Consider the following 26,444-nt stretch of genomic DNA (forward strand, 5'->3'; position numbering starts at 1 on the left):
GGGAATACTTATGTTGCTTTAGGTTTTTGCTACATTTGCAAAACCGTCTATCAGGAGCCTTGGTGTTAGTATTGACTCAGCTCTGACTTTGGATGCCCATGTAAAATCTTTGGTTCGCTCCTGTTTTTATCACTTGAGAAACATTGCTAAGCTGAGTCCCATTGTATCGCGCTCCGAATTAGAAATTGTCATTCATGCATTTGTTTCATCTCGTCTGGACTATTGTAATTCTTTGTTTACTTGTTTATGTAAAGCCTCTTTGGAGCGTCTGCAAGTTGTTCAGAACGCTGCTGCAAAGCTTCTGACCAAGTCCTCCAAGTTTTCCCATGTCACACCCCTGCTGATTCAGCTGCACTTACATTCATACATTCCCAGCAGGTCCCTGAAGTCATGTGACCAGGGCTTGCTTGCTGTCCAACACACAAGGCTGAAAACAAAAGGCGACAAAGCTTTTGGAACTGTGGCCCCCAGATTGTGGAACTCTCTCCCTTTGAGCCTGTGATCTGTGGACTCAGTGGTTGCTTTTAAAAAAACAGCTAAAAACTCATCTTTTTAAACTTGTTTTTGGTTGATTTTTATTTTTAGGTTTTAGCTTCTGTGAAGCACTTATATTTATATATATATATATATATATATATATATATATATATATATAAGTTTTACTTACTTACTTATAGTGATTGACAGCGACTTGTGTTTGGAGAATTGAACTTGTCCGTGGATTTTGGGAAAAAAAAGGGGGAAAAACCACTGCCCTCGACACTTCTCCCTGAAGCAGTAAAGCAGATCTGGCTGCAGTTCACTCAGTTGCCCGTGGATGTTTTTGAGTAAGTGGAGCGTGTTCAGTGCCCACACTGTGGGCTTATGAATGGCCAAGGACCCTCCTTTATACATTTCCCCCATTGGCCCTCATTCCCCCAACTTTGGCCAGATAGGGACAGGCGCCCACACTAGGCCAGGTAAACACTGGCTAGCAGAAATTTTTCAGCTGCTGCTCTTCAGCTCACCGTGGCCTTTGCTACTGTGCAGAGACTTTTAGGCAGAGGGGGAAATATTCCACGTCCACCCAGAGAGGCTAGCTCTTTGGCCCTGGCCTGAGTAGATCAACCTGAGCATGCTTGGGGCTCCTTTATAGTGTTATTGACACTGTTCAGTATGTTAGAGCGCCATTCACAAGCTACATGAGCACAAATGGCATAAGTGCTGCTTAGAATCACAAAACATCCCATTACTGTGCTCTGTGGCAGTGATTCTGTTATTTCCTCAGGCTCTGGTTAAAAAGAGTAAGACCTTTGTTACTATTAAATTCTATTTAGCAGCTATTTCAGTCTGCCAGCACTCCCTGCTAGTGGTTTTAAACTTGTGACTGGTTGCTGTAACGTAACTGTGCAACAATGTTTTATTAAAGATTTTTATTATTATTTTAAAACAAGGAAAAATGTGAATCCATATTCAGCCTCTCTCGCTTTACTTTTCAGTCTTGCTCGGAAGAAGCCGTCAGGACTGGAGTCCGCAGCCACCATCAGGACCAAAGTTTTTGTGTGGGGTCTGAATGACAAGGACCAACTGGGAGGACTCAAAGGCTCCAAGGTGCCGTTTCTCCTAATGACTCAGTAATTGAAAGTTTAGGGCTTGTGTGTCTTTGTCCCAAATTAAAAACTATGTAGTATGAACACTAACCAATGATTTACACGCTTCAAATTTTAACTTTTTTCCCCTCCACGTTAACATCTGATGTTTGTTTTTTCCAGATATATATAAAGTTTGTGTGTGTGTGTGTGTGTGTGTGTGTGTGTGTGTGTGTGTGTGTGTGTGTGTGTGTGTGTGTGTGTGTGTGTGTGTGTAAAGACAGCATGGATAGGAAAACATCCTTTAGGTGTGCGTGAGTGAGCTGCACTCTCTAATCTCTTTTGGTTTGTTCACAGATCAAAGTGCCATCCTTCTCCGAAACCCTGTCTGCACTCAATGTGGTGCAAGTGGCCGGTGGCTCCAAAAGCCTCTTTGCAGGTGAGGAATGAATAGAAATGCTTTTGAAGATCTGTCCATTCACACGTGTTGTGCTACAGTAGTGTGTAACTGATATGTCGTCGTTGCAGTGACTGTCGAGGGGAAGATTTACGCATGTGGTGAGGCAACTAATGGCAGATTGGGTTTGGGCCTCTCCAGTGGGACCATCCCAATCCCCCGTCAGATCACCGCCCTCAGTAACTACGTGATAAAGAAGGTCGCTGTGCATTCAGGAGGACGCCACGCTATGGCCCTGACTGTGGACGGGAAGGTGTTTTCCTGGGGCGAAGGAGACGACGGCAAGCTTGGGCACTTTAGTAGAATGTAAGTCATTGAATGTGGACACTGTGCACACCCCAGATACTTAACGCACCCTTTATTATCTCACTGTGTATTTTTAGCAACTATGGCGTGTATAATATCCACATGAAGTGATGAATTAATAAAAGAAATAACAAAAATGTGTGTAGTTTCTCAGACAGTCAACAGTCAGTCAACAGCTCATACACTGTGGAGCTACACGCCGATTGGCTCAGTTTAATTATAATAAAACACTCCTAAAAGGGTAATAGCTTTTATCTTTTCAGCTTTGAAGGTCCTGTAGATCTTCTTCAGTGTAAGATTGAAGTATAAATTGAGCTCATGATTTCACAAGCTGTGTTCCAACTTCAGGAGTTTGATTTGACAGTTTACGGCCTTCATATAGTCTTGTAGTTGTACTCTTCCTTAATCGTCATTGTGATTTATTCTTAAACGTTTTCATGATTTATCAGCTTTAAATCTCAATTATAGTTGTTGCATGCACTGATTATGAAAAAAAGACAGTCAGCACAATATGATTACACTTACAATGCACCTTTTTGTCATGAAACATCATCATCTTCTCTTGTTTAGAACGTAGTCAGCCAGTTTGGTCATTTCTTTATAACGTTAGCTAAGGCTGTTGGGTGCAGATATATGCTGTAGTGAAGGCAGGACAACAGGGGCTAAAGCTGTGTTAAGTCTATGTCGCAACTTATGACCTAACCGGAAACTCCTTTACCATTACTCCTCTACCACGTAATGTTCCAAGCAGTTTAGTTGATGCAGGCTGTGTCAGCGAGACGTGTAGTTAATTTTTTACATCGTCATATGTGCTTTATGGACAGCAGTTTCTAATGAAATAGAAATAAGCAAGGACGATTAAGAAGAGTCTGATTTTTATTTGTTTGCTTTATTTTTTCTTTTAGGAACTGTGACAAGCCCCGGCTTATTGAGGCGCTGAAGACGAAGCGCATCCGTGACATCGCCTGTGGCAGCTCTCATAGCGCTGCCATCACATCCAGCGGGGAGCTGTACAGCTGGGGGTTGGGTGAATATGGCCGACTCGGACACGGGGACAACACCACTCAGCTGAGGCCCAAACTGGTAAGCTTAGCCTTTGTTTACTTTACACACATGGCTGCCCATTGTGTCATCAGCTGATCAAAGAAAGATGAAATTTGCATCCAATATAGTCTATGATGAATTCACACACTTTACACAGTAGAATTCACAGCTTTGAAGCAGCAGACAGATTGGTTGCTACATACAGACTTAACTGCATGACGTGTGATTTGATCGTCTTACTCTTCTGTCTGTCGTCCAGGTGAAAGTACTTCTGGGACACCGTGTTATCCAAGTGGCTTGTGGGAGCAGGGATGCTCAAACTCTAGCCCTCACTGATGAAGGTATTTCTCTTATTGCCCTTAAAAGTAGCCCTACAGATTAACAGCTGTTGGATTTGGCAACATATAGTCACGTTGTACTGTCGACATTATTTGTGTCGCCGACTAATGCAATTGGATTGAAACTAGAATATCGTTATTGTTTTTATTTATACAGCACATTTAATTACAAAAGCAACGTCGACCAAAGTGCTGTAAAGAATTACAAAATAACTAGTAACTATATTATCTTCAATCACCTCTGTCATTTAAAAACTGTCCAACGGGCAGAAATCCCAGCAGCTCTGTCTGGCTTTGTAATGGATCAGTGAAGTCTGTTCTCTTCTATCAGCAAAACACGACCAAACACTAACAGTGAAGAGCAGCATTTAGATGTAGACTTTGATCAAGCCTCCTCTTAAAAAAATACACTCATGCAAGTGTTTTCAACTTTTAACCTTTTTTTAAAACGGTCTTGTCCGACAGCTTTAGCAAGCGAACCATCCTCAGAGTGCTCTGTTGTGCCAAACTCATTTGCTTTGCCAAGAGGAGCTTTACAAACTTTATAGGCTCATCTTAAGTCTTTTTCTTGTCTTTATTTGGTTATTTTATCACTAGTGCTAAAGCTGACAGGAGAGGCAACATTTGAACTTTTTAAATGGTTCCAGTAAAAAAAATTTTTTTTTTTTTGACACAATTGTGTTCCAGTTTCTAGTCAGTAATGTTTTGGGGGTTTTTTCTTCAGGATTTGTGTTCTCCTGGGGGGATGGGGACTTTGGGAAGCTGGGTCGTGGAGGAAGCGAAGGCTGCAACGTACCACAGAACATCGAAAGGCTCAACGGGCAGGGTGTCTGCCAGATTGAGTGTGGAGCACAGTTCTCCCTGGCTCTCACTAAATCTGGAGTGGTGTGGACCTGGTGAGATGAATGTGTTCCACGTTTAGGTTATCATTCATTATCTGTCCTCAGGCTTTCTTTGACCGTTAACTGTTTCCAAACAGGGGCAAAGGCGATTATTTCCGGTTGGGCCACGGCACCGACGTCCATGTGCGGAAGCCCCAGATGGTGGAGGGACTGAGGGGCAAAAAGATTGTCCACGTTGCTGTCGGAGCGCTGCACTGTCTGGCTGTCACAGACACAGGACAGGTTTGTACTGACCTCAACAAATGGTGTTAGAAACCAGAGCGCACCCTTCAAAGTCTGATCATTTATTGCCGTGGCTCTGCTCCAGATGTGAGTTTGTGTTCCTGCAGCAAGACCTGATTTATTGAGCAGTTAGCTCTGACCTTTTGCTCTCACATTGATTTTTTTTTTTTTTCTTCACCTTGTTTAATAGTTTTCCTCAGAACAAATTTGATTATACTAACATATCAACTCCAATGATAAGAGTCAGCTGGTCAATGTTTTTTAAGAGACTGTTGAAAGTAAAAGCTTGGCGCTGAGCCTTCACTTTACAGGAAACAAAGAGATTCAGAAATGTGTCAAATGTACAGAAATCTAAGGTGGTGTGAAATGTTTGATGGTATCTCGTAACCTTTTGTTTGTGACATACACGCTAACAGGTGTAATAAAAACTCCATCTAATTAAAGGCTTTATGCTTCTCTGTCAGGTGTATGCGTGGGGTGATAATGACCACGGGCAGCAGGGAAATGGTACTACCACAGTTAACAGGAAGCCCACCCTGGTTCAGGGTCTGGAGGGACAGAAAATCACTCGGGTGGCATGTGGCTCATCCCACAGTGTGGCCTGGACCACAGTGGATGTGACCACCCCCTCTGTTCATGAGCCAGTTCTTTTCCAGACAGCCAGGGACTCCCTCGGAGCGTCATACCTGGGTAAGCCTTGCTGTTTACATGCAGCTTGTCCACAAGGTGGAGCTGTGCAATCATTCAGTGCAGCCAAGCAATTTTTCAGCAATGATGCTTTAAAGAGTATTTTTTAATCCGCATTTAAGGTAAATATATGCTATTAAAAACATCTGATGGATGCTCTTGAGTTCACTTATTTTCTAAATATGCGCCCAGCTCTTCACATCCTATATTGCCAATTGTGGTAATAGTAGGGCAACTGCAGGGGTTGGATATTGAGACGATGGGGCATACATCGACCTTGGTTTTAGACACAACTATGAATTCTTTAGGCAACAGATTTCTTGAACAAAAAGTGTTAAAAAAAAGAGTCAAACGTCAACCTTTTGGCTTAATTTTTCACCTTCAGTTTTGAAGTATTAAAAAGCCTGCAGTTCCTCTAATGTGTACAGTAGGCTCTTAATGTCAGTCAGTCCCCCATAGACAGGGATGCTAAAAGGTCCATCTAATTTTATGCTTTTTAACAACTATATAGCATCGTGACTTTTTTATTTAACTCACCTGTTTAAATTGGCTTAAGGCCTAGGGTTTGCTTTATCACACTTTGTTAACTGACAGGCGAATGGTGACATTTGTGGTTTTAGCTGCTAGCTTTTTGCTAGGCTGCCCCTCGGCTAATGGAGTCCCTGAACTGCATCTCTGGACCTTTTTTGTGCTGTAGGAGATTTAGGACTATCTAACACTCGAAATAATGGGGGTTACCCATCTGAGAGCTAACTTAAATTTGAAACTAAAAAGCAAACTCATTTCCTATTATGGGCTCTCTCAGTGGGCCCAAGTGTAGCTCATTTAGCTAGTTACCAGCAGATCAAGAGCTGCACGACAAAGAACGACACAGCAGAGATAAAACAAGCACAACCTTCAGGACGTCCGGGCAGTATGGGTCATCACAGCAATAAATTAACAATATTTTTCTCTTCTGTACCGCCTTTGCTTTTCAATCTGGAAGCTCTCAACATCCATCTTTCACAGAGTCAATATTGTCTCCCTCATTGTGTGCAGGACCCAAACACGACCATATCAACATCTGCATCAGGCTTCAGCAGCAGTTACTTTTCTTAGCTGCAGGTGGTAGAAAACACAGGCCTGGAAGTAGAGCTGGAGCTGTTTTACGCTGCCTCCCATTAATGACAGTGTGTCTCATTGTTTTGGTGTTGTACTCTGTAGGTGTCCAGTCAGACAGTGACTCATCATCAGTGAGCAACAAGCTGAGTGGGCAGAGCAGCGTGAAGTCTAATCGACCCTCACTGGCTAAAATTCTCCTCAGTCTGGATGGAAACCTGGCCAAACAGCAGGCTCTGTCTCATGTGCTGTCAGCCCTTCAAATCATGTATGCAAGGTAGGCTGTATGCACGGTTTGAAAAATCTATTTCTAATGTGCAGGAATACTTGCATGGGAAATGCACTTTCTTTAAATGATAGAAATGTGAAAAGTAAAAGAAAACGGGTAAAGAAATTCAACTAACAATACATGATATGAAACTTATATCCTGCAGCTATTCAGGGTTTGAATGCTGTAACTTCTATCTTGTTCGTTTAATTATGCATGACCAAACTGGCTGACTCCGTTCTAAACAGGAGAAGATGATGATGTTTCTGAATAAATTAAGTATCTGACTGGCAGGAGTCGTCGTCATTAATTGGCGTTAAACGTTGACAGACTGTGTTGTGTGTTCCCTCAGAGATGCAGTGGTGGGCGCACTCATGCCGGCCAGCATGATCCTGCCAACAGAGTGTCCTTCCTCTTCACCTATTCCCCCATCAGACTCTTCATCCTCATCCAGCGTGAGCGATGAAGAAGGTCCTCTTGTTCCACCAGAAGCTGAAGAGCGAGTCAGCCCAAATCCCTGGCAAGACAAGAAGGGAGAGGTCAGGAACACAATACACCTTGCCTCTTAAAAACCTCATGGTTTAGTAAATGTCAGTGAGGCTGTTGTCGTGCTGTTTGGGTTTTTGAAGCGCTGCCTCAGCTGGACTTTCTGCTGATTTCCTGTTAAACTGTAAAAACACTCAGTGTGCATTTTTGTCCATGATGACCAGGTGTGGGGATGCAGTCATCGGCAAACTGCATTTGGGTCCAATCTTGGAGTTCTCACAGGACCTTGATGAGAGTTATGACTTTAAGTTTCTGCAAACATTTCCATTCTTGGTGTTCTTTCTAAAGATAACTGTTACGGTTATCTTTAGAAATAACTATGGTCCAGCTTCATTTAAACAACCTGAAACCATTACTTATCCATGTTTTTAAGCTTCCTTGTTGTGCAAAGAGCCCTCCTCTCCTCTCTCAGAGAGTGGTGTGTCTGAAATATGTAGTAGACACCCGCAACAGACAAGCCTGTGACTTTGACAAACACAGGCTATTGTTTTTGGGGTGGATACTTTTCTTTTGATCCTCATGTCACTGAGACTTTAGTGAAGCTGGCTTTTTTCACAGCCTAACCACACAGCAAGAGGGTCCTGAGTTTGAACCCAGGATGGGCCCTTCTCTATGGAGAACGGATTTGTGTGGTTTTTACCCCTGAGCCCTTACAAGCTGATGGGATACTGCCGTCACCTCACAGGGGCAACATGGACATCCAACTTTGTGAACACAGTAACTCAAGAACGAGGCGGTGTAGGACTTGGAAAAGTTGGAATCTCTGTGACCTTAAACAATATATTAGATGTATATTTACTCTCAGATATGAAGATTCTTAGTGGGAGCTTGTTAACCGTTTGCAGTAAATATTGTTGTTTGTTGGCGTTTGGTGAACTTGGGTGAATTTGGTGTGTATGAACAGGTTCCCTCATCTGAAGACGCTATCACCCCGTCATCAGCAGTAACTCCATCAGCCTGTGGAGCCTCCTCACGTCCTTTCATCCCTGTCACCGATGACCCTGGAGCAGCCAGCATCATAGCTGAGACGATGACGAAGACCAAAGAAGTAAGTCAGTCTGATGGCAAGCAGAGACTTTGCCCTGAGCCAAGTGTTGTTAGCTTAAAGGTTTTTCTGTTGTTTGCTTCTCCTCAGGACTCTGAGAGTCAGAGCAAAGTGGTTGGTCCGGAGCCTCAGTACCTGGATGAGTTCACCAGTCTGCTTGTACCGGATGACACACGAGTAATGGTGGACGTGTTGAAGCTTGCAGTATCCTGTCGTTCTGGGGAGAAAGGCAAGGAGGTCCTGTCTGCAGTGCTGTCTGGCATGGGCACAGCGTATCCACAGGTACTGTCATATATTCCCTGGAAGCTGTGCGTGCATCGGTCTGCAAATTGTTAACATTCTGTATGTGTGTCCTTGCAGGTTGCTGACATGCTGCTGGAGTTGTGCGTCACTGAATTGGAGGATGTTGCTACAGATTCTCAGAGCGGCCGTCTGTCCTCCCAGCCAGTCGTCGTAGAAAGCAGCCATCCCTACACAGACGACACATCGACCAGCGGCACCGTAAAGATCCCAGGTTAGAGGAAAAAAAGACCTTTGAAAGGCAGAGATCGTTATCAGGGTCTTATTGAATCTCAGTAAAATCACTCTCTCGGACATAAACAGCAACTTCTGTTTTGCTCTTCAGGTGCCGAGGGTCTGAGGATAGAGTTTGACCGACAGTGTTCGACCGAGAGACGCCACGACCCGCTAACAATCATGGATGGAGCCAACAGGATTGTCTCTGTCAGATCAGGTGATGAGGGGAAGAGATTCAACTTTACTCTCACAAAATACAAGAAATGAAAAATTAATGTAGCTGTGCGTTTCAGGTCGGGAGTGGTCTGACTGGTCCAGTGAATTAAGGATCCCTGGAGATGAACTTAAATGGAAGTTTACCAGTGATGGGTCGGTTAATGGGTGGGGCTGGCGCTTCACAGTCTACCCCATCATGCCTGCAGCGGGTAAGACATGATGGATAACAAACTTTTCTGATAATAGTTCTTTATTATTAGGGTTGTAAACGTTTACTATTGCACTGATGCTGAACAAACACTGTCATGGTGTGTGCCCAAGCAGCCTCCACCTTGTACAGCTCTTATAATAGCTTTATAGGCTAAACTTGTTTTTTATAGGATGGAAACCCATGTTATTTTTTATTTGGTGTCAGTAGGGACTCACTCATTGCTGGTGCCAGCCTCAAGTGGACGTTTGAAGAACTTTAGCTTTTGGCACTCAGCGTTGGTTTAATTTTTCAGCGGATGGTAGCTACTAATTGTCTGTCAGGCCTCAGCTCTGCCAATCAGAGTCTCTGATCTGAACGCAGTCTGTTAACCAGGCTTTCTGGTGTCAGCTGATGTGGACCTCCTCATCCAAATATGGCCCAAAAACAACAGCACTGTGGTACCCAAAAGCTAATGTTGAGACTTTAAAATGTAGAGTCCAGAAACCAGTTGGTGATAATATGATGGTAATATTTAAACTGTATGTCTGTGACGGTCAGACTTCATTCTTCTTCTTCAGGTCCCAAAGACTTGCTGTCTGATCGCTGTATCTTGTCCTGCCCCTCCATGGATCTGGTCATATGTCTCCTGGACTTTAGGCTCAACTTTGCATCCAATAGGAGCATCGTGCCCCGTCTAGCCGCTTCTCTTGCTGCTTGTGCTCAGCTCAGTGCTCTAGGTACAGAATTGTGCTCTTGCTTCACCAGATTATTTCTTAATAAAGTACGAAATAAATTTTCACAGAACTAAATTTGTTTTGTGTAGCTGCTGGTCACAGGATGTGGGCTCTGCAGAGGCTACGGAAGCTTCTGACCACAGAATTTGGTCAGTCAATCAACATAAACAGGCTGCTGGGCGACAGCGAAGGAGAGGCTCGCTCTATGGTGAGTACACTGTCATAATTAAGATATCTGCCAGATGGCTTAATTGGAATATTCGTTATCCATTTATTATGGGAAATTATTGGACTGTAAAGGAGAGCTAAAAATATTTGACTCTCGTGAAGATGATGTAGCTAAAAAAAAAAAAGTCCAGAAAAAACATTTCTTCCTGAAGAAAAGATGAGTGTTAGTTATACATGTTGTCGCTCAGCACATGCGACTGACCGATGGCCTTTCTTTTTTCAGAGCTTCACAGGTAGTGCTCTGGCTGCTTTGGTCAAGGGGCTGCCTGAGGCTCTGCAGAGGCAGTATGAGTATGAAGACCCGATTGTCCGCGGAGGGAAACAGCTGCTCCACAGTCCGTTTTTCAAGGTATACACGCAGTTGTTCTCTTAAATACACGGTAACACCATAGTTTTCCTTTGCAAAGCATAACTTTAACACTTTGCCCAGGTACTGGTTGCTCTTGCCTGTGACCTCGAGCTCGATACCTTACCTTGCTGCGCTGAGACACATAAGTGGGCCTGGTTCCGCCGATATTGCACTGCCTCCAGAGTGGCTGTGGCTCTAGATAAGAGAACATCTTTACCCAGACCTTTCCTGGATGAGGTACGTCTGCACAGCTGTGTTGTCTGTGCAAGCTTTCATTTTGCCCTGAAAATCTCTCTAATCCATTTTCCTTCACCTTTTAAAGGTTACAAAGAAAATTCGCGAGCTCATGGCAGATCACGAGAGCATGAACACCCTGCACGAGAGTCACGACTTATTCAAGCGCGAGCACGACGAGCAGCTCGTGCAATGGATGAACCGGCGCCCAGATGACTGGACGCTTTCTGCCGGGGGGAGTGGCACCATTTACGGCTGGGGGCACAACCACAGAGGGCAGCTAGGGGGCATTGAGGGGGCAAAAGTCAAAGTACCTACATCTACAGAAGCCCTCGCCACATTGCGGCCAATCCAGCTTATTGGTGGGGAGCAGACTCTGTTTGCTGTCACTGCTGATGGAAAGGTGTGTTTGCTTTTACCTGTCATAAAAACCTCTGTGCCACTAACGCTTTACAGAGCATCGACAATATCAGCTGAACCATTGCTGCACGACTACTGTAGGGTCATTCATAAAAATGCATCACTACCTCCCACTTTAGAATATTTTTTTCGTATTTTAGTATATTAAATGAAGCCGTTCAAGGAAGTAAATTCATACTATGAATATTTTCCTCAGAGTATAAAAAGATGGGTCCATATTTTTTTTCCCCAGCATTTCTGAGCTCACATAACTTCATATGTGCAGAAAATTTTCATAAGATAAGATAAGAAGAACTTTATTTATCCCAAGGGAAATTCTTTTGTCATATACATGCTCAATGCAGCAAGAGGGACAGAGGAATAAGATATACAATAGAATACTAGTATACAGTAGGATAGTGCAAAATATAATATCAAATAACTCTAACAAGTAACAATATAACTATATCCTGAAAAATAAATAGCTTACCTATCAGTGAAGGTGATTCTAAAAGTGGCATAGTATTGTGCAAATGAATAAAAGAGAGTAGCAGCGTTATGACGGGGAGATGAAACAAACGTTCGATGAAAAACTGTTGGGTGATATTGCACGGTCTGAATGGAAACAGAATAACTTTGTGCCGATGGCAATAAGACTGTACAACTCATCCTCACTAACAAAGGATTTCCTGTGGCGGTCAGTTCTGCATTTTGAGGTGATTAGTCTTTTGCTGCATATCCTCCGATGGTCCATCATGGAGGCGTGCATGGGGTGGGAGGGGTTGTCCATGATACAAAGAAGCTTTTTTTAGCATTCTCTTCTCAGACACCTCCTCCAGGTTCTCCAGTCTGACACCCAGGAAAGAACCAGCCTTTTTAATCATGTGATATTTCATACTCCAAGTATCACAATTTAAAGTCATGTACTTGTGAAAATGCATGGCTTGATTAAATAAACGACAGACTTTGTACGTAAAGTCAGCTCAACCTTTATTTTTGCTTTGGGTTCTAACATCAGTTTATTTTCTGTCGATGCTCAGCTCTATGCCACAGGATATGGTGCAGGGGGCAGGCTGGGTATCGGTGGCACTGAGTCTGTGTCGACCCCAACCTTGCTGGAGTCCATTCAGCATGTGTTCATCAGAAAGGTGGCTGTGAACTCTGGAGGAAAGCACTGCTTGGCACTGTCCTCTGAGGGAGAAGTCTACTCATGGGGTGAAGCTGAGGACGGAAAACTCGGCCATGGGAACAGAAGGTTAAGACTACATGCACTAAAAATAAGAAAACCTCTTTCATATTAAGTTTATAGTTCATACATATATATAAAACTAAACCTCACTCAAAAATTTTTAAGTAAATTTTTGTGCTAACTGTGCGTCCTTTTGTCTTTAGCCCCTGTGACCGTCCCCGTGTGATTGAGTCTCTGAGGGGAGTGGAAGTGGTGGATATTGCAGCCGGAGGAGCTCACAGTGCCTGCATCACTGCCAGCGGAGAGCTCTTCACGTGGGGCAAGGGTCGCTATGGACGCCTGGGACACGGAGACAGCGAGGACCAGCTTAAACCCAAGCTGGTCTGTGGTCACTCGACTCAGTTTCTCACAAGACTCAAAAAAAAAAAAAAGTGCTAAACTTGTAAAGAGTAACTGAGTGTGCTTTATCCAGGTGGATGCACTGCAGGGTCACAGAGTCATTGATGTCGCCTGCGGCAGCGGGGATGCCCAGACACTCTGTCTAACTGATGATGACATGGTCTGGTCCTGGGGAGATGGGGACTACGGCAAACTGGGCCGGGGAGGCAGTGATGGCTGCAAAATCCCCATGAAGGTAAGAAGGATTACAGAGCAGTGTGTACTGGAGGGGAACAGAGGCATCAGTTATACTTCAGTTTTCTAGTTATTTCATGTGGGAGACCAGAGTCTGAATCATCTAATCAGTTTTCTGTTCTTTATAAGGTCAGTATACACAACTTTTAGGTAAAGGTATTTATTTTGTGCCCCCAAAAAATAAATAAATCGATAAATAGTGTCATGTAAAATGGGGCCAGACTGCACTTTTATTTAATTTTTTTTTTTTTAGGTACAACCAATTTTGTTAAGTAGCAACTTTGGTAAATACATAGAAGGGTGTGTCATGCTGCCAAATATCTTCTCTTTGGTGTGGTAAGATTGGCTTTTGAAGATGACTTAAAGGCCAGGGCAAGAGAATGGTGTCACCTGTCATGGTGTACAACAGTTATGCTGGCACCACCTGGATATGCAAAGATGAAGACTGTTAGAAAAGGTGCTGAGGGTGAAGACCATGAAACTGCTGTACTGGAAGCACAACTTTCTGTTTCTGACTCTCCACCACCCTGGAAAGTTGAGATCCTATCAAAGGGTCAGAGATATGAACTTGCTTTAATAATCTTTATTTTTGTTTTTCCACATAATTATTAAATTCCTGAACGTGTCAGTTTAAAGATGGTGAATTTCAATAAAAATTAAATTTCAAATGATATTATTTTAAATAATAAAAACCCCAAAACCTTTGACCATACTTATCATGAGAAAATCGGTACACAAAAAAATTTTGAATCCAGAATTAGCTTTGCAGTTTTTCATTACCTAAATTGTTTTGAATTTACGGAAGGGTTTGTTGTTCTGTTTGGTAGTATTTGTACACTGTAAACACAAAATATAAGGACAGGGAACCAAAATGTAATATGCTGCGTTATATTAATGTATAATGAGTATTTTGCTTGTTTAGACATATGTAGCGTAGTTCTTATTTTTAAAGCTCTGTGTGTACAGACACAGGTTGGTTCTGAGGCCTTGGTGCCTTTTTGTTTTTCAGTAAATGTAACAGGATTTCTCGGCTCCTCACCCTAACATGATCAGCTTCACTGTTTCACTCATAATGACAGAACAGGATAGAAACAGTAGCAGAGTGCAAATGAAATGATGACGTAGTTCTGCGTTTTATTCCTGTAATGTCGGCTCTACAGAGGAAGACCTTATCAAGGTGTTTTAAAAGCCACAAACGTGAGTTATGTTTCAGTGCTAAAAAATTGAAAGTTAACCTGTCCCTCTGCTTTTCAGATCGACTCTCTCACCGGCCTCGGAGTGGTCAAAGTCGAGTGTGGTTCGCAGTTTTCTGTGGCTCTCACAAAGTCTGGAGCTGTGTATACGTGGTAAGTACAGAGACGAGCTGTCAAGTTCAGGTGTTGTATTTGGTTGTGATGAGGTGGCTTATCGTGGTGTGTTAATGTGTCCTTTTAAAGGGGAAAAGGTGACTACCATCGGCTGGGCCATGGCTCTGATGACCACGTTCGAAGGCCCAGGCAGGTCCAAGGGCTACAAGGGAAGAAAGTCATCGCCATCGCTACGGGGTCCCTTCACTGTGTGTGCTGCACAGAGGATGGTAGGAAGAATGTTTTTATGTGCGATCGTTTTTTGGTACAAATTCTCTTTATTCATTAAACCTAGCAGATCGGTTATGTTGAGTTAGATTTAGCTTCACAAAAGGTTTTGTTGCTTGTTTGGCTCAGGAGAAGTGTACACATGGGGTGACAACGATGAAGGCCAACTTGGAGATGGGACTACGAACGCCATCCAGAGGCCGCGGCTGGTGGCTGCACTGCAGGGCAAGAAAATCAACAGGGTGGCCTGTGGATCTGCTCACACTCTGGCCTGGTCCACAAGCAAGCCCACTAATGCAGGAAAGCTGCCTGCACAGGTACTACACTCACTGAAAGTAGAAACTGAGGTAGAAAATTAGGTTTCAGCTTCCAGTAGATGGCATTAAAGTTGTGCAGATAAAAAAAAATATATATATATAAAAAAAAAAATCAAAGCCAGATCCAACCAGATGAGCGTGTGCTGTGTTTCAGGTTCCCATGGAGTACAACCACCTGCAGGAGATCCCGATCATGGCCCTGAGGAACAGGCTGGTGCTGCTGCATCACATCTCAGAGCTTTTCTGCCCGTGCATACCGATGTTTGACCTGGAGGGCCGGCTCGGTCAGACGGGCCATGGCCCCTCGGTGGGATTCGACACACTCAGGGGCATTCTCATCTCCCAGGGCAAGGTGGGACAGCACGGTACTGAGAAACCAATTCCATGATGTGGAATGATGTGACAGGCACTAAAACATTTCTTTAAATTATTTGAACAGGAAGCGGCTTTCAGGAAGGTAGTTCAAGCCACGATGGTGAGGGACAGACAGCATGGACCTGTGGTGGAGCTGAACAGGATACAGGTACTTTTAGAAACACATGCATATAGCTCACATAATCACTCACTTTGGTCTCCTTTCAAGTCTCCGGCCCCCCTTACTGTAGTTCCCTCTCCCTGCTCTCCCTGTGAGGCTGCGTTCCAGACTGGCTCCTGACTGTTACATGTGATGTCTTTCATAAGGGGATTGTTTCATGGTGTGTGATCTGCTCTCCAGCTTGTCTGTAGGGAGTCTTTCCTCCTCCTCCTCCACCCCTTTCCCCTTCATCTAACTCGAGTTGTATTGTAGTGGGAGCTGTCATAACAAGCTGGTCATGCACATCAGGACTTCCTCTCTATCTAGCAGGAAGTTGTTAAGCCCACAACAGAACCAGATCAAACCGTAATCTCTATTTTTTTTTTTCTTTCCTCCCCTTCTTCTTCACCCCACAGGTGAAGCGTTCCCGTAGCAAAGGAGGTCTGGCAGGTCCTGATGGAACAAAGTCTGTATTTGGTCAGATGTGTGCCAAAATGAGCTCTTTTAGCCCCGACAGCCTGCTGCTTCCTCATCGCGTGTGGAAGGTCAAATTTGTAGGTACGTGTCCAGGCTGTGATGCCCACGCCTCCCTTTAAACTCCGAACTGTCAGAAACCTTTCCTTACCCTTGTTTTAAATACGCTGCACCTATTTTCTCAGGGGAGTCTGTGGATGACTGCGGTGGAGGCTACAGCGAGTCCATCGCTGAAATGTGCGAGGAGCTGCAGAACGCACTGACTCCTCTGCTCATTGTCACCCCAAATGGCCGCGACGAGTCGGGCGCCAACAGGGACTGCTTCCTGCTAAACCCCGCAGCCAAGTCCGCTCTTCACATGAGCATGTTCCGCTTCCTAGGTATAATCCAGTTAATCTCCCAGTCAGGACTGGGGTGTTAATCCCAGATAAACCAACTCTGAAAATATGCTTTTAGTATAAAAAGTGTAAATATTTCATCTGCATTTTCACTGATAAAGCACCTGGCTTGTTTTATTTAGTACACATAATTTTTATTGTTGGTTCACGCGTCCTCGCACAGCTCAGTGTTCACGTTTGATCTGTGGGTAATGTCCTCTGCCTTGCTGCGTCTGCAGGAGTGCTCCTAGGGATTGCAATCCGGACTGGAAGCCCTCTTAGCCTGAATTTGGCAGAGCCTGTTTGGAAACAGCTGGCAGGCATGAATCTGACCATCGCTGACCTCAGTGAGGTATGTGCACAGCCCCCTCACAGGCGTGTTTGTTTTCATTTTTGCTTTAACTTATTATAAAATAAATAAGTACACTTTGTAGTTTTTTTGGGTTTATTTTTTAAAGACACTATTAACCTCCTAAGACCCTCTGCTGTCACTGTCTTTCCTTTTACATGGACCACATCCAAAAGAGGACCGTGCTTCTGTTTTGCTCTTTATCTGTCTGAAGCTGGAATGATGGATGCTGCAATAAGTAGAACAGCTGGGCAAAGAGTTTCGCTGTCTGAGGAGGCAAAAAAGGCAAAGGGGATGTAGCAGGTTTCCACATAACCAGTGGTTAGTTTAAAAATAACAAAAAAAGCAGGAGAAGCTCATTGGCCGTTTTTAGTTCTGACTTCACCTGTGAAACAAACTGGCTGCCCTCCCTTAACAAACATAGTTTCCTGATGTCAGAGGTTAGTGAAGTAAAGGAAGTGCAGACATGGACAATAACCATTTCACTCATGCAGGCTATAAAATGTAATGCTTCTCAACAAAAAGGCTTAAAATGATGATGGTGTTGCAGTTACTAATTCTTTTCCAAATTTAATTATTAATAGAACAAGTAAATTTGACCCAGCATTAGAGCAAGAAGTGGAAAGAGTCTGCATCGAAGGAAGCGACAAAGGGGAAAAGGAGAAAGTAAAGAAATCAAAAGCAAAACCACAGTGAATTTGAAGTGATCATGCACTCAGAGCAGAGAGCGTGGACACTCAGGAGCATTTAAAATGATAAGTTTCTGTTTTGTTTTTTTTTTAAATGTTGGTGAATGTTTAAAACGGAAAGCAGTCAGGTTTTCTGTAGTTGCAGCATGCCAGCTCCGATGCACTTAAGCATCAGCTGCGTGCTACAGACGTCTCTTTGCTTTTGTGTCTTTGTTCCTGATTTACAAATGATTGTAAAAGGAATAAACGACTCTTAAACTCTGACACGAGGCAGCAAAATCATTGCTGAGTCAAAGCCACATCTGTTCTCACACAAGGGCCATTTAAAGCGTATGATAGCTTCATATTGTCCATTCTTTCTTAGGGCCGCTACCCACAAAACACTCAGACAGAAGCTCAGAATTCAACCTTTCCTCCTCCCTGCAGCTGGAAAGGTGAAAGACTGAAAATGTTGTGTAATATCTGACATAACAAACTCCATGACGTGCATTATAACATGGAGGAGAAACCCATTTGTATATATTCCTTCTGAGATTAAAACCTAAGCCCCTCCGCTGTTCTGCAGTGGTACGGACCTCTCTAGATGTTTCTCGAAACTCATACTGTGCTGCTCCTTAGAAAGGTTAGAATCTGTACTTGCTGAAGTGAAGAAGGTCGCGAGGCATAACCTCAGCTTTTGTCTCAGATGGTGTGAGTCGACTCCTGCCCTCAAACTCTGATCATGAGCTCCTGAGCCGTCTTTGGGGGAACAGTGGAGTGGAAAAAAGGGCTTCTACCTCACAAAGCTGCCCTTGTTTTGTGGTTTTGCCCCTGAGATATTGGAAAGGTTAGCTGGGAAATGAATTTAGCACAAGACTCCAAGAAATGGATCACTCCAGCACTCACGGGAACTGTGTTGTGTTAATGAGTTGTGGGCATGTGGGCACATGCTCACACACACACACACACACACACACACACACACACACACACACACACACACACACAGATAAATGTTGCGTAAAGTTCAGCTAAATTGTACGTTTATTACTCAGTTTAGTTCAAATTCCCAGCAGTGATTTGCTCTGTGTTTTTTCCCAGGTTGATAAGGATTTTATTCCTGGCTTGATGTACATTCGGGACAACGAGGCCACACCTGAGGAGTTCGAGGCCTTGACCCTGCCCTTTACCGTGCCCAATGCCAGCGGCCAAGACATCCAGCTCAGCTCCAAGTACTCCCACATCACCCTGGAGAACCGTGCAGAATACGTCCGCCTGGCCATCAACTACAGGTAAGAGAACATGCTCACTGCATACAAATAATCTACTTTCACAAATAAGCTCTGGACAGTTTCTAGAGCATCAGGTTAGCAAATCTCCCACAGCTCTCCTCTCTCACATTAAGTCCACAGCAGGAAGTAGTCTGCTTCAGACTTGTTCATACTGCATGAAATACTCTGTGTGGTTTAGGTGATGGAGGTTTCTGGATAAAGTGAATCATGATGCCCACTCACTGAGTTTTAATGCACCAAAATCTGAACTGATGCCCTGGGTAGCTGGCAGGTTAAAGGTCGCTTGATGTCTCATCATTCTAAGGCCCATAAACGTTGAGCTCTGCAGTGCATGTGTGAAAACAGCTGTGCATTTGTTTGAGTTTCCCTCTGTCTTCCTGCAGACTCCACGAGTTTGATGAGCAAGTGTCTGCAGTGCGTGAGGGAATGGCTCGAGTGGTCCCCGTCCCCCTGCTGTCACTTTTCACTGGCTACGAGCTGGAAACAATGGTGAGGGAGAGCATCTCTAGGCTGTGAAGCCACATCTGTCCCCTGGTTGTGTGCAGATTTTATAGTGTGTGTTTGTTTCTTCGCAGGTGTGCGGAAGCCCGGACATCCCGCTGCACCTGCTGAAGTCAGTGGCCACTTATAAAGGGGTGGAGCCGACAGCACCTCTCATTCAGTGGTTCTGGGACGTGATGGAGTCCTTCTCAAACACAGAGAGGTCTCTATTCCTGAGGTTCGTCTGGGGCCGCACACGTCTGCCGCGCACCATCGCTGATTTCCGAGGAAGAGACTTTGTGGTCCAGGTGAGAAACCTAAAAGTTGTCCCCTAATTCTTTTTAACGCTTCTCGTGAGTGAAATGATTGACTCTGCGTCACCGACTACCTGCACAAATGTTGTACCGTGAACTCTGCTGACAAGTGTGCCTGTCAGCGTGCTTCTGCAGTACTGTCATAGTAAACTGACGTGTAACCGTGACATGTAGCCAGGCTGCAACTAATCTGACGCATATGCACATGCAAAGATGATTTGTGTTTAACGTTGTTCTTGAAATTGTTCCACATTTTTTTTCTACTACTACTACTTTTTTTCAACTGAAGAATCAGCAGGAACATCTCTCGCCCTGATTCAAATACATAAAATAAAGCTCCAAAATTATTTTGGTGCTCTAAATATAAAACTAATGTTCCGCGTTTGTCTTCAGGTGCTGGATAAGTACAACCCCCCCGACCACTTCCTGCCAGAGTCCTACACGTGTTTCTTCCTCCTCAAGCTGCCCAGGTACTCGTGTAAACAGGTCCTGGAAGAGAAGCTGAAGTACGCCATTCACTTCTGCAAGTCCATTGACACAGACGATTACGCCCGCATCGCCCTGTCCGGCGAGCCCGCGGCCGACGACAGCAGCGAGGACTCCGACAACGAGGACGCCGACTCGTTCGCGTCCGACTCCACCCAGGATTACTTAACGGGACACTGAAGGGCCGCAGAGAGACTGCTGGTCTCGTGTGTCGATGCACACATACATAGAAACACTGCAAAGACACAAATGTCTGTGTGTGGGGGGGGCGGGGGTGTGCAATGAGCTTTAAAAGCGTTATAAGCTAAAGAGAGGAACGAACACGGCCTCACTCTGGGTTAGTTTCTGATTGTTGTGTTACAGAATTATGTGTATTATTCCAGCTGAACTAAAAAAAACAGGCTCCAGCCTAGCACTGTGGTAGATCCCCTCTGGTTTGTGTGAGTTTCCTCTCCGTAGGGTGTATATAGAAGTTCATGTGCGAAAAACAGTAGTGTTTTTGTTTCTTGGTAATGTTTCTTTATAATAAATTTAAAAAAAGTTTTTAACTTAAAGTCAGTGTTTCTCACCAGGCTCAGTCCGAGCCCACTGAAGGGTCATTTTAAGATTCCTGTACCCCGCCCCTCCCCACAACCATGTCTGTGCACCATCTCCTTAACAAATGTACATAATGCGACTGTGCCATGTATTCACAGGTCTCATTCCTGCTTATTAAATGTAATCTGATTAATCCCATGTTTTCTGTGTGAAACACAAATCACTACAAGCTCACATCAAAATGACATTCAGTTCTGAGTTTTATTCCTGTCAGACATCGTTTTGCAGATTAAGGTTATTGCATAAATGTCATGTTTGGAAAGAGTTGAAGGCCGCCCTCATGAAACCGCTTTATCCTTTTGTTTTTGTGTTGTCCTCGTCTTACAAGAGGCGGTGCTCTAGCTTGAAGCCGATCAGATTTTCTCTTTGATTTCTTGAAGAATCCGTTGTAATATGCGGCACAAACATCCCAGCTTGATGGCGGCGGAGTGTTAAAGAAGTCTCCCGTGATTACTTGTGGGGGATTGTTGCTTGAGCACCAGGAGGGCAGCGCCTCTCTCTCATGTCCTGGGAAAAATTGTACAGACTCCTTATGGTGTCTTTAGCTCCAATAACTGCTCTGAAATGTCGGCTTTGACTTCCACCTTGCATAATCATGCACAGTTAAGTGGAGTCACGAGAGGTAAAAAAAAAAAAGTCCTCTGTTTTATGAAGCCTTGAAGGCTTGGCTTAGAAATCATTAGCATTCTTTGTGGACTTAGTCCTTTTTTCACCACGTACAGTACTCTGCTGGGAGTCAGGTGCTTTTCACTACAGTCCAGGCTTCAGGCAGAGAGGGAGGATGGCTGAGCCCTTCATCTCCAGCTGTGTCCTATATAGTCTGTAACATAAAGGGAGGTTAATATCTCCCCCTTCAAGCGGATTACTTTCTGGAAACGTCATATTTCTACTAAAGCACTTTAGTCATAATGTGTTTTTGTTTTTTAGTTTTGGTTATTTCAGATTGGATTCCTGCCTCAATTGTGAAAAAAGTGTCCTGTCAGGCAAAAGTGGCAAACTTGTTTAATATTATATAAGAATAAATGCAATTTCAAATCTTTGCAAGGGAATATTAGGACTGGAATTAGAAGTGTGATCCAGGGCAGTAGCAGAAGGGTGACCTGGGGTGACACCAGCCCTCTCTGTTATCATTTCAGTGCAACGATGTCAAAATTATGGGATGAAGTATAAAAAAATAGAACCATTTAAAAAAAAAAAAAAACTACTGTCCTCTGCGCATCATTACAAGGCTGTGTTGCATCCTGCAGCTCAGGAGAAAGTTTGTCGCCTACCAGTTGGAAGGTTGGTGGTTCGATCCCCAGCTGAATTGGGCAAAGTACTGAACTGAAAGTGCATCTGTTGGAGTACGAGTGGATGTTGGATAAAGTGCTTCGGTACTGAAAATACTGCTTGTGTGACTCTGTGAATGAGGCTTGTAGCAGAAAGAGCTCAAGTGCTCTGAGCAGAAAAGCACAAGTACCGGTCCATTGTGATGATGCATGATAAAATCGTATCCACTGGAAGGTAATACAAGATGAGTTAGTGGGACTTCAACTCACTAACTGGTTAGAATGGTCCGTAAATTCCAGAACATGCAGCGTAAAAGACAAGATGAACCAATGTATGTTTAGGGTGTGGCCTGTGAATGACATCACTTCTGATGCACTGTTTCAACCGAAACACTCAAGGCTGCAAAAAAGTCATGTTTATGTCCATCTTTGGATACAGTCTTTGACCTGTTACTGGGGAATTACAGCTAAGTATAGCCATTTAGGTTTCAGCAAGAAGAAAAAAGGTTCCCGTGGTCATGTGAGAGCGTGCGCTGCGTTCCGCAAATCATCATGCTAAGCAGTTTAATGTTAATTCTATAATCCCAAAACATAATGTAAGTTATCTCACGGGACTTTACAAAGTAAGGTCAAGACATAATATTATGGGAAACCTAGCGAGTCGTGTTTAGAGGCAAGACTGTAGTGAAGAAGAAGCCCTAGGTACCTGCACTGAGATGAAACTGAATCATTGAATGCAGTGGTGTCATATAAATGCACAGGGAGTGAAAAGATGGAAGCAAAGGAACTACAAAATTCATCAAAAAGGAAAGTTTGAAGCCTGATCTTAAGAGTGGAGAGGATGTCTGTCTCCTGAACTGGGAGCAGGTTCCTCAGGAGAGGGCTGAAAGTTTTGGCTGCTGTATTTAGATCATGTGGACTGAGGGATGCTGCTCGGGGTGATCAGGCAGCCCATGTGACTGCATGTGGGTGGGAGGGTGACAAAGGTTTTTATCATCTCCAACCCTCTTTTTTTTTACTCATCACCGTAAATAAGCATTGTAAAATAAGAGGGCCGTTTCTGTGCCGTAGTTTTACTGTCAGGAACACTTTCCTGTTTTTCAACCCACAAAACCGCCAAATTGTACTCCTGGCATGTCACTTTTTATACAGGGTGGAGCAGTTTGAAATGCTTTGTGTGTGTGAATGACACATGACAAACTGGTGAAAAAAACATCAAAGCAGTCAGACATGCCGAATATAAACACGTGAATTAGTCTCTTCAGCTGAACAGAGCGGATCGGTGCAGTCTAACGTACGTGTTCAAAGTGGCTGAAGTCATGTGGATCACTGAATCAGAAAAAATTCCTGGAAAGGCAACACATGAAAGAGGGTTGGGGTGGGGAGTGACATTAAAAACTCACTACTGGTCATACAACTGCATTTTTGTGTCACATGAAAGAACAGAATGAAATGATCTGCAAAGAATTTATTGCCAAAGACAAAGTACCAAATGTTAAACTGAGAAATGAGGCTGGTTTTCTAAGAACAAAAGCTCATTTTGAATTGGATGCCGTGCTGCATTCTTTTAACAAGGTTTGACTGTCAAAGAGACTAACTGGTTTCCTCAGTTCCCAAATATCTTCCTTTCATTCCTTGGTTTCAGAAAGCTTTAAATGTTTCTGATTCTCTCATTACAGTCCAAACTTTACACCTCTCCCCAAAAAGACAAACTAAAATTTTAAATCTTAAAACATTTATACAAGAGTAATGTTTGGATCCTCGGGTGTTTGTCTGGGCCTCGTTGCAGCCCCTTAGTTCACCCAGAAATTTAAATAAGCTGTTCTGACTTCTCTGCTTCTCTTTCTCTGTCTTCTGATTATGAGGCTGGTCACCCGTTTAGAGGTTTCTGAGATTGAATTCATGCATGGCAAAGAGTCAAAAAAATAAATTGGGATAAACTGAGTGTTCCGAGCAGTCTGCAGCTCACAGGGAATATTGTGCACACACTGACCTCATCATGAGAAACTTTGTCTAATATGAAGCTCCACCGGTGAAACAGGAGATACGTGACAGGAAGTGAGGAGAAGAATACATTCACAATCATTAAGGTACAAAAACTGCTGCAGATCAGAGCAACGTCTAAATGCCCTCAACATTGTAAAAGTGAACTTTGACCCTTAGATATTTCACTTGAGCATCATCAGGCTCCTCAGCAGAGTGCTGACAATCAGATGGTGCCTTCACATTCAGTTCGGAGGCCTGCACTGTTTTTACTCTTCTTGTGTTCTGTAGATCAAGAGGATCATGTGCCACCAACTCAGAAACCTTCCCTGGCTCAGCAGACAGCTAACAAGCATTCAGATCAAGGCACTGAGTGAACAGGCAGATTTATCCCAGCTGAACATCTCTGAACGCCTGCTGCTCAGTCGGGCTCACGGACATGAGTGTGTTACTAAAGCGAGTTCATTCACATTAACTTCTGCTTTGTGTGAGCCTGCATCACATGACTCCGTTGTCATGACCAGTCAGCATCCAGCGCTCAGTCCTGATGAGATGAACACAAAGCAGCGAAAAGCTCCTTTGCTCTGACGCCGCGGTGACGCCGGTTAAACCTCCGTCAGACTCCTAGTTTACTCTCCTCTTCATGTGATTTCTCTGTTCTCACTACGACATCTCACATCAGCCCACAAGACCAGAGCGTCAAGCTTTATCCTCACAGGCAGCCCCGAGTCCAGACCAGGTGACTCAGACCGCTCAATGGGAGACGCTGTCTTCAGAGACTTCTGAGAATTAACTCTTTAAGATCATTTTTGGGGACTTATGAGAAATATATTTGTATCGCTGTTTGTGTTCAGTTCACTGAACAGATCATTTTTATAGGCTGGAGGTTTTAGTGGTGGGAGTTTCTAATTACTTAGGTCCTGTTAGTCTGGTTCACTAGCTTTTACTCATGGATGGCAGGATGTTAAAATCCTAATCTGCTCAGCTGTGTTGGGTCAAATGCAAATATATTAAGAGATTAAATTAAAGATACAGTCCCTGGTTTTGTTGAAGCGTTCTGCAAATCCTTGAATTTTAAAGAGCCTCAGTTGTTTTTAAAATTCAATTTTCTTTATTAAAATAAAGAGGAAAAAATGTAGAAGATAAACAAGGCCACAAAACAAAGATATGAAATTTAAATTTAAATTTTTTAAATTTAAATCAGATCCTTGTGCCCAGTCCTGACCTTAGATGCTGTTTAGTACAATGAAAAAAATTAGCTTCAGATGCATAAACAGTTTTATTGTGAATCTTTTTTCTCTCTTTTGTCTTTTTAAATTCTGAGTTTTCATTTAAATTGATTAAAGTTCCCATTTTTTAAATATAAAAAACCCCTGACTTCTAACAAAAGGAATATTAGTAACCTTTCGCGTCAGCAACCATTTTCAATGATATTTAATTAATAAGTTTTTCTTCCTCCACTTTCACAAACAGTTCAAATCATTTTCTCTCTTTTGTTAAAAAAAATAATTTAAAAAAGCCATTTTCTCTCATTTTTTAGTCATAAACATCCACCAGACAAGCCGCAGCGCCACAGATTTTTTTTCTTTGGGTGGTGAGATGTAAATGACGTTAACAAAGAACGTGACGTTTTTGAAACTAGAATTTTGGGTTTTGTCAGAATCCTGTCCGTCTCTGACCTCTCTGACCCCTCCTCACCTTAAATCTGTGGCTTTGAGGCTCCCTGCTGTGATGAGTTAGACCCAGTGCTTTTCACGTGACAGCCCCCCCCCCATCCCAGAAAAAAAATAAAAACTGCAAATATTCCGATAATTTATCACACAGCTACAAAAACAGCATTAACATTAAAACATCTATATGCACATTTCAAGTTCTGTTTAGAGCAGGGGCGGATGTGCTCTCGGGGCAGATGTGAAGCAGGGGGGTGGGAGCGGTTTGGTTGTAAGAAAAAAAAAAACTGGAGTAAAAGCGACTGAATGGGAAAGCTTTCTGTTAAGAACCTCCACCCTCCTCAGCGCCTCTAGAGCCTGCGCCTCAGGAACATCTCCCTCCTTTCTGGGAGAGCACCCGAGAGGACACGAAACACCTCAGCCTCTCTAGCCTTCCATCACGTCTTTGTGCTCAAATAACATCAAAAAGAACGAGCCACAGCAGATGTGAGACCATCACTCTTTACCTTTTGTCGGATTATCAGTTTGAATGAGTTCCGCTTTCTTTGGCTCAACATCACCATCAACTGAGCACTGCCATCCTCCTCCTCATCATCATCATCATCCTGTTTGTCTTCATCCTCATCCTCGTTCTCTGTCTTCATTCATCAAGGTGAGTTTGACATTTTTCACCTGTTTCCTGACAAAATAAAAAGCTTGAATTTAAAGCCTGTATGTGCCTCTGTTACACTACAGTGTTGGCCTTTGTTTCAGGGCTTTAAGCCTCATGCCCTAATTCTGCTCTATAAGTAGTGCTGTAGCTTTGTAAAAATCCCCTCAGTCATTCCACTGATTTCTAAATGATGTCTGCTGAATGGATGAAACGTGCTCTTTTATATTTCACTGCTTAGACATTACCTAATACTACAATTG

At 43.5% G+C, this 26,444-nt stretch overlaps 2 protein-coding genes across 5 annotated transcripts in view; both read left to right on the plus strand.

Annotated features, from left to right (window-relative positions):
* Positions 1–21,281, plus strand: part of herc2 (HECT and RLD domain containing E3 ubiquitin protein ligase 2) — a 54,995-nt gene extending 33,714 nt beyond the window's left edge. For all 3 annotated transcript variants that reach the window (XM_087836081.1, XM_087836082.1, XM_087836083.1), the window contains 35 exons: positions 1,479–1,590; positions 1,926–2,007; positions 2,097–2,331; positions 3,237–3,414; positions 3,635–3,716; positions 4,438–4,609; positions 4,693–4,837; positions 5,302–5,527; positions 6,728–6,899; positions 7,243–7,429; positions 8,341–8,484; positions 8,572–8,763; positions 8,842–8,995; positions 9,107–9,214; positions 9,291–9,422; positions 9,982–10,140; positions 10,227–10,345; positions 10,589–10,714; positions 10,796–10,951; positions 11,037–11,351; positions 12,388–12,602; positions 12,740–12,917; positions 13,009–13,170; positions 14,424–14,515; positions 14,606–14,745; positions 14,873–15,060; positions 15,215–15,412; positions 15,500–15,583; positions 15,991–16,132; positions 16,234–16,428; positions 16,665–16,777; positions 18,544–18,734; positions 19,118–19,223; positions 19,310–19,522; positions 19,922–21,281. In XM_087836081.1, coding sequence (XP_087692207.1) covers positions 1,479–1,590; positions 1,926–2,007; positions 2,097–2,331; positions 3,237–3,414; positions 3,635–3,716; positions 4,438–4,609; positions 4,693–4,837; positions 5,302–5,527; positions 6,728–6,899; positions 7,243–7,429; positions 8,341–8,484; positions 8,572–8,763; positions 8,842–8,995; positions 9,107–9,214; positions 9,291–9,422; positions 9,982–10,140; positions 10,227–10,345; positions 10,589–10,714; positions 10,796–10,951; positions 11,037–11,351; positions 12,388–12,602; positions 12,740–12,917; positions 13,009–13,170; positions 14,424–14,515; positions 14,606–14,745; positions 14,873–15,060; positions 15,215–15,412; positions 15,500–15,583; positions 15,991–16,132; positions 16,234–16,428; positions 16,665–16,777; positions 18,544–18,734; positions 19,118–19,223; positions 19,310–19,522; positions 19,922–20,194 — 5,686 coding nt within the window. In that variant the 3' untranslated portion in view covers positions 20,195–21,281. The remainder of the gene's footprint in view (positions 1–1,478; positions 1,591–1,925; positions 2,008–2,096; positions 2,332–3,236; positions 3,415–3,634; positions 3,717–4,437; positions 4,610–4,692; positions 4,838–5,301; positions 5,528–6,727; positions 6,900–7,242; positions 7,430–8,340; positions 8,485–8,571; positions 8,764–8,841; positions 8,996–9,106; positions 9,215–9,290; positions 9,423–9,981; positions 10,141–10,226; positions 10,346–10,588; positions 10,715–10,795; positions 10,952–11,036; positions 11,352–12,387; positions 12,603–12,739; positions 12,918–13,008; positions 13,171–14,423; positions 14,516–14,605; positions 14,746–14,872; positions 15,061–15,214; positions 15,413–15,499; positions 15,584–15,990; positions 16,133–16,233; positions 16,429–16,664; positions 16,778–18,543; positions 18,735–19,117; positions 19,224–19,309; positions 19,523–19,921) is intronic.
* Positions 21,282–25,884: 4,603 nt separating this feature from the next.
* The window catches only part of oca2 (oculocutaneous albinism II), a 62,353-nt gene continuing 61,793 nt past the window's right edge, over positions 25,885–26,444 (plus strand). For both annotated transcript variants that reach the window (XM_087836446.1, XM_087836447.1), the window contains exon 1: positions 25,885–26,184. The gene's annotated coding sequence lies outside the window, so the exon portion shown is untranslated. The remainder of the gene's footprint in view (positions 26,185–26,444) is intronic.

Source organism: Neolamprologus brichardi, chromosome 23 (genome assembly GCF_056152115.1).
Source record: "Neolamprologus brichardi isolate AB-2024 chromosome 23, ASM5615211v1, whole genome shotgun sequence".
NCBI classification, from domain to species: domain Eukaryota; kingdom Metazoa; phylum Chordata; class Actinopteri; order Cichliformes; family Cichlidae; genus Neolamprologus; species Neolamprologus brichardi.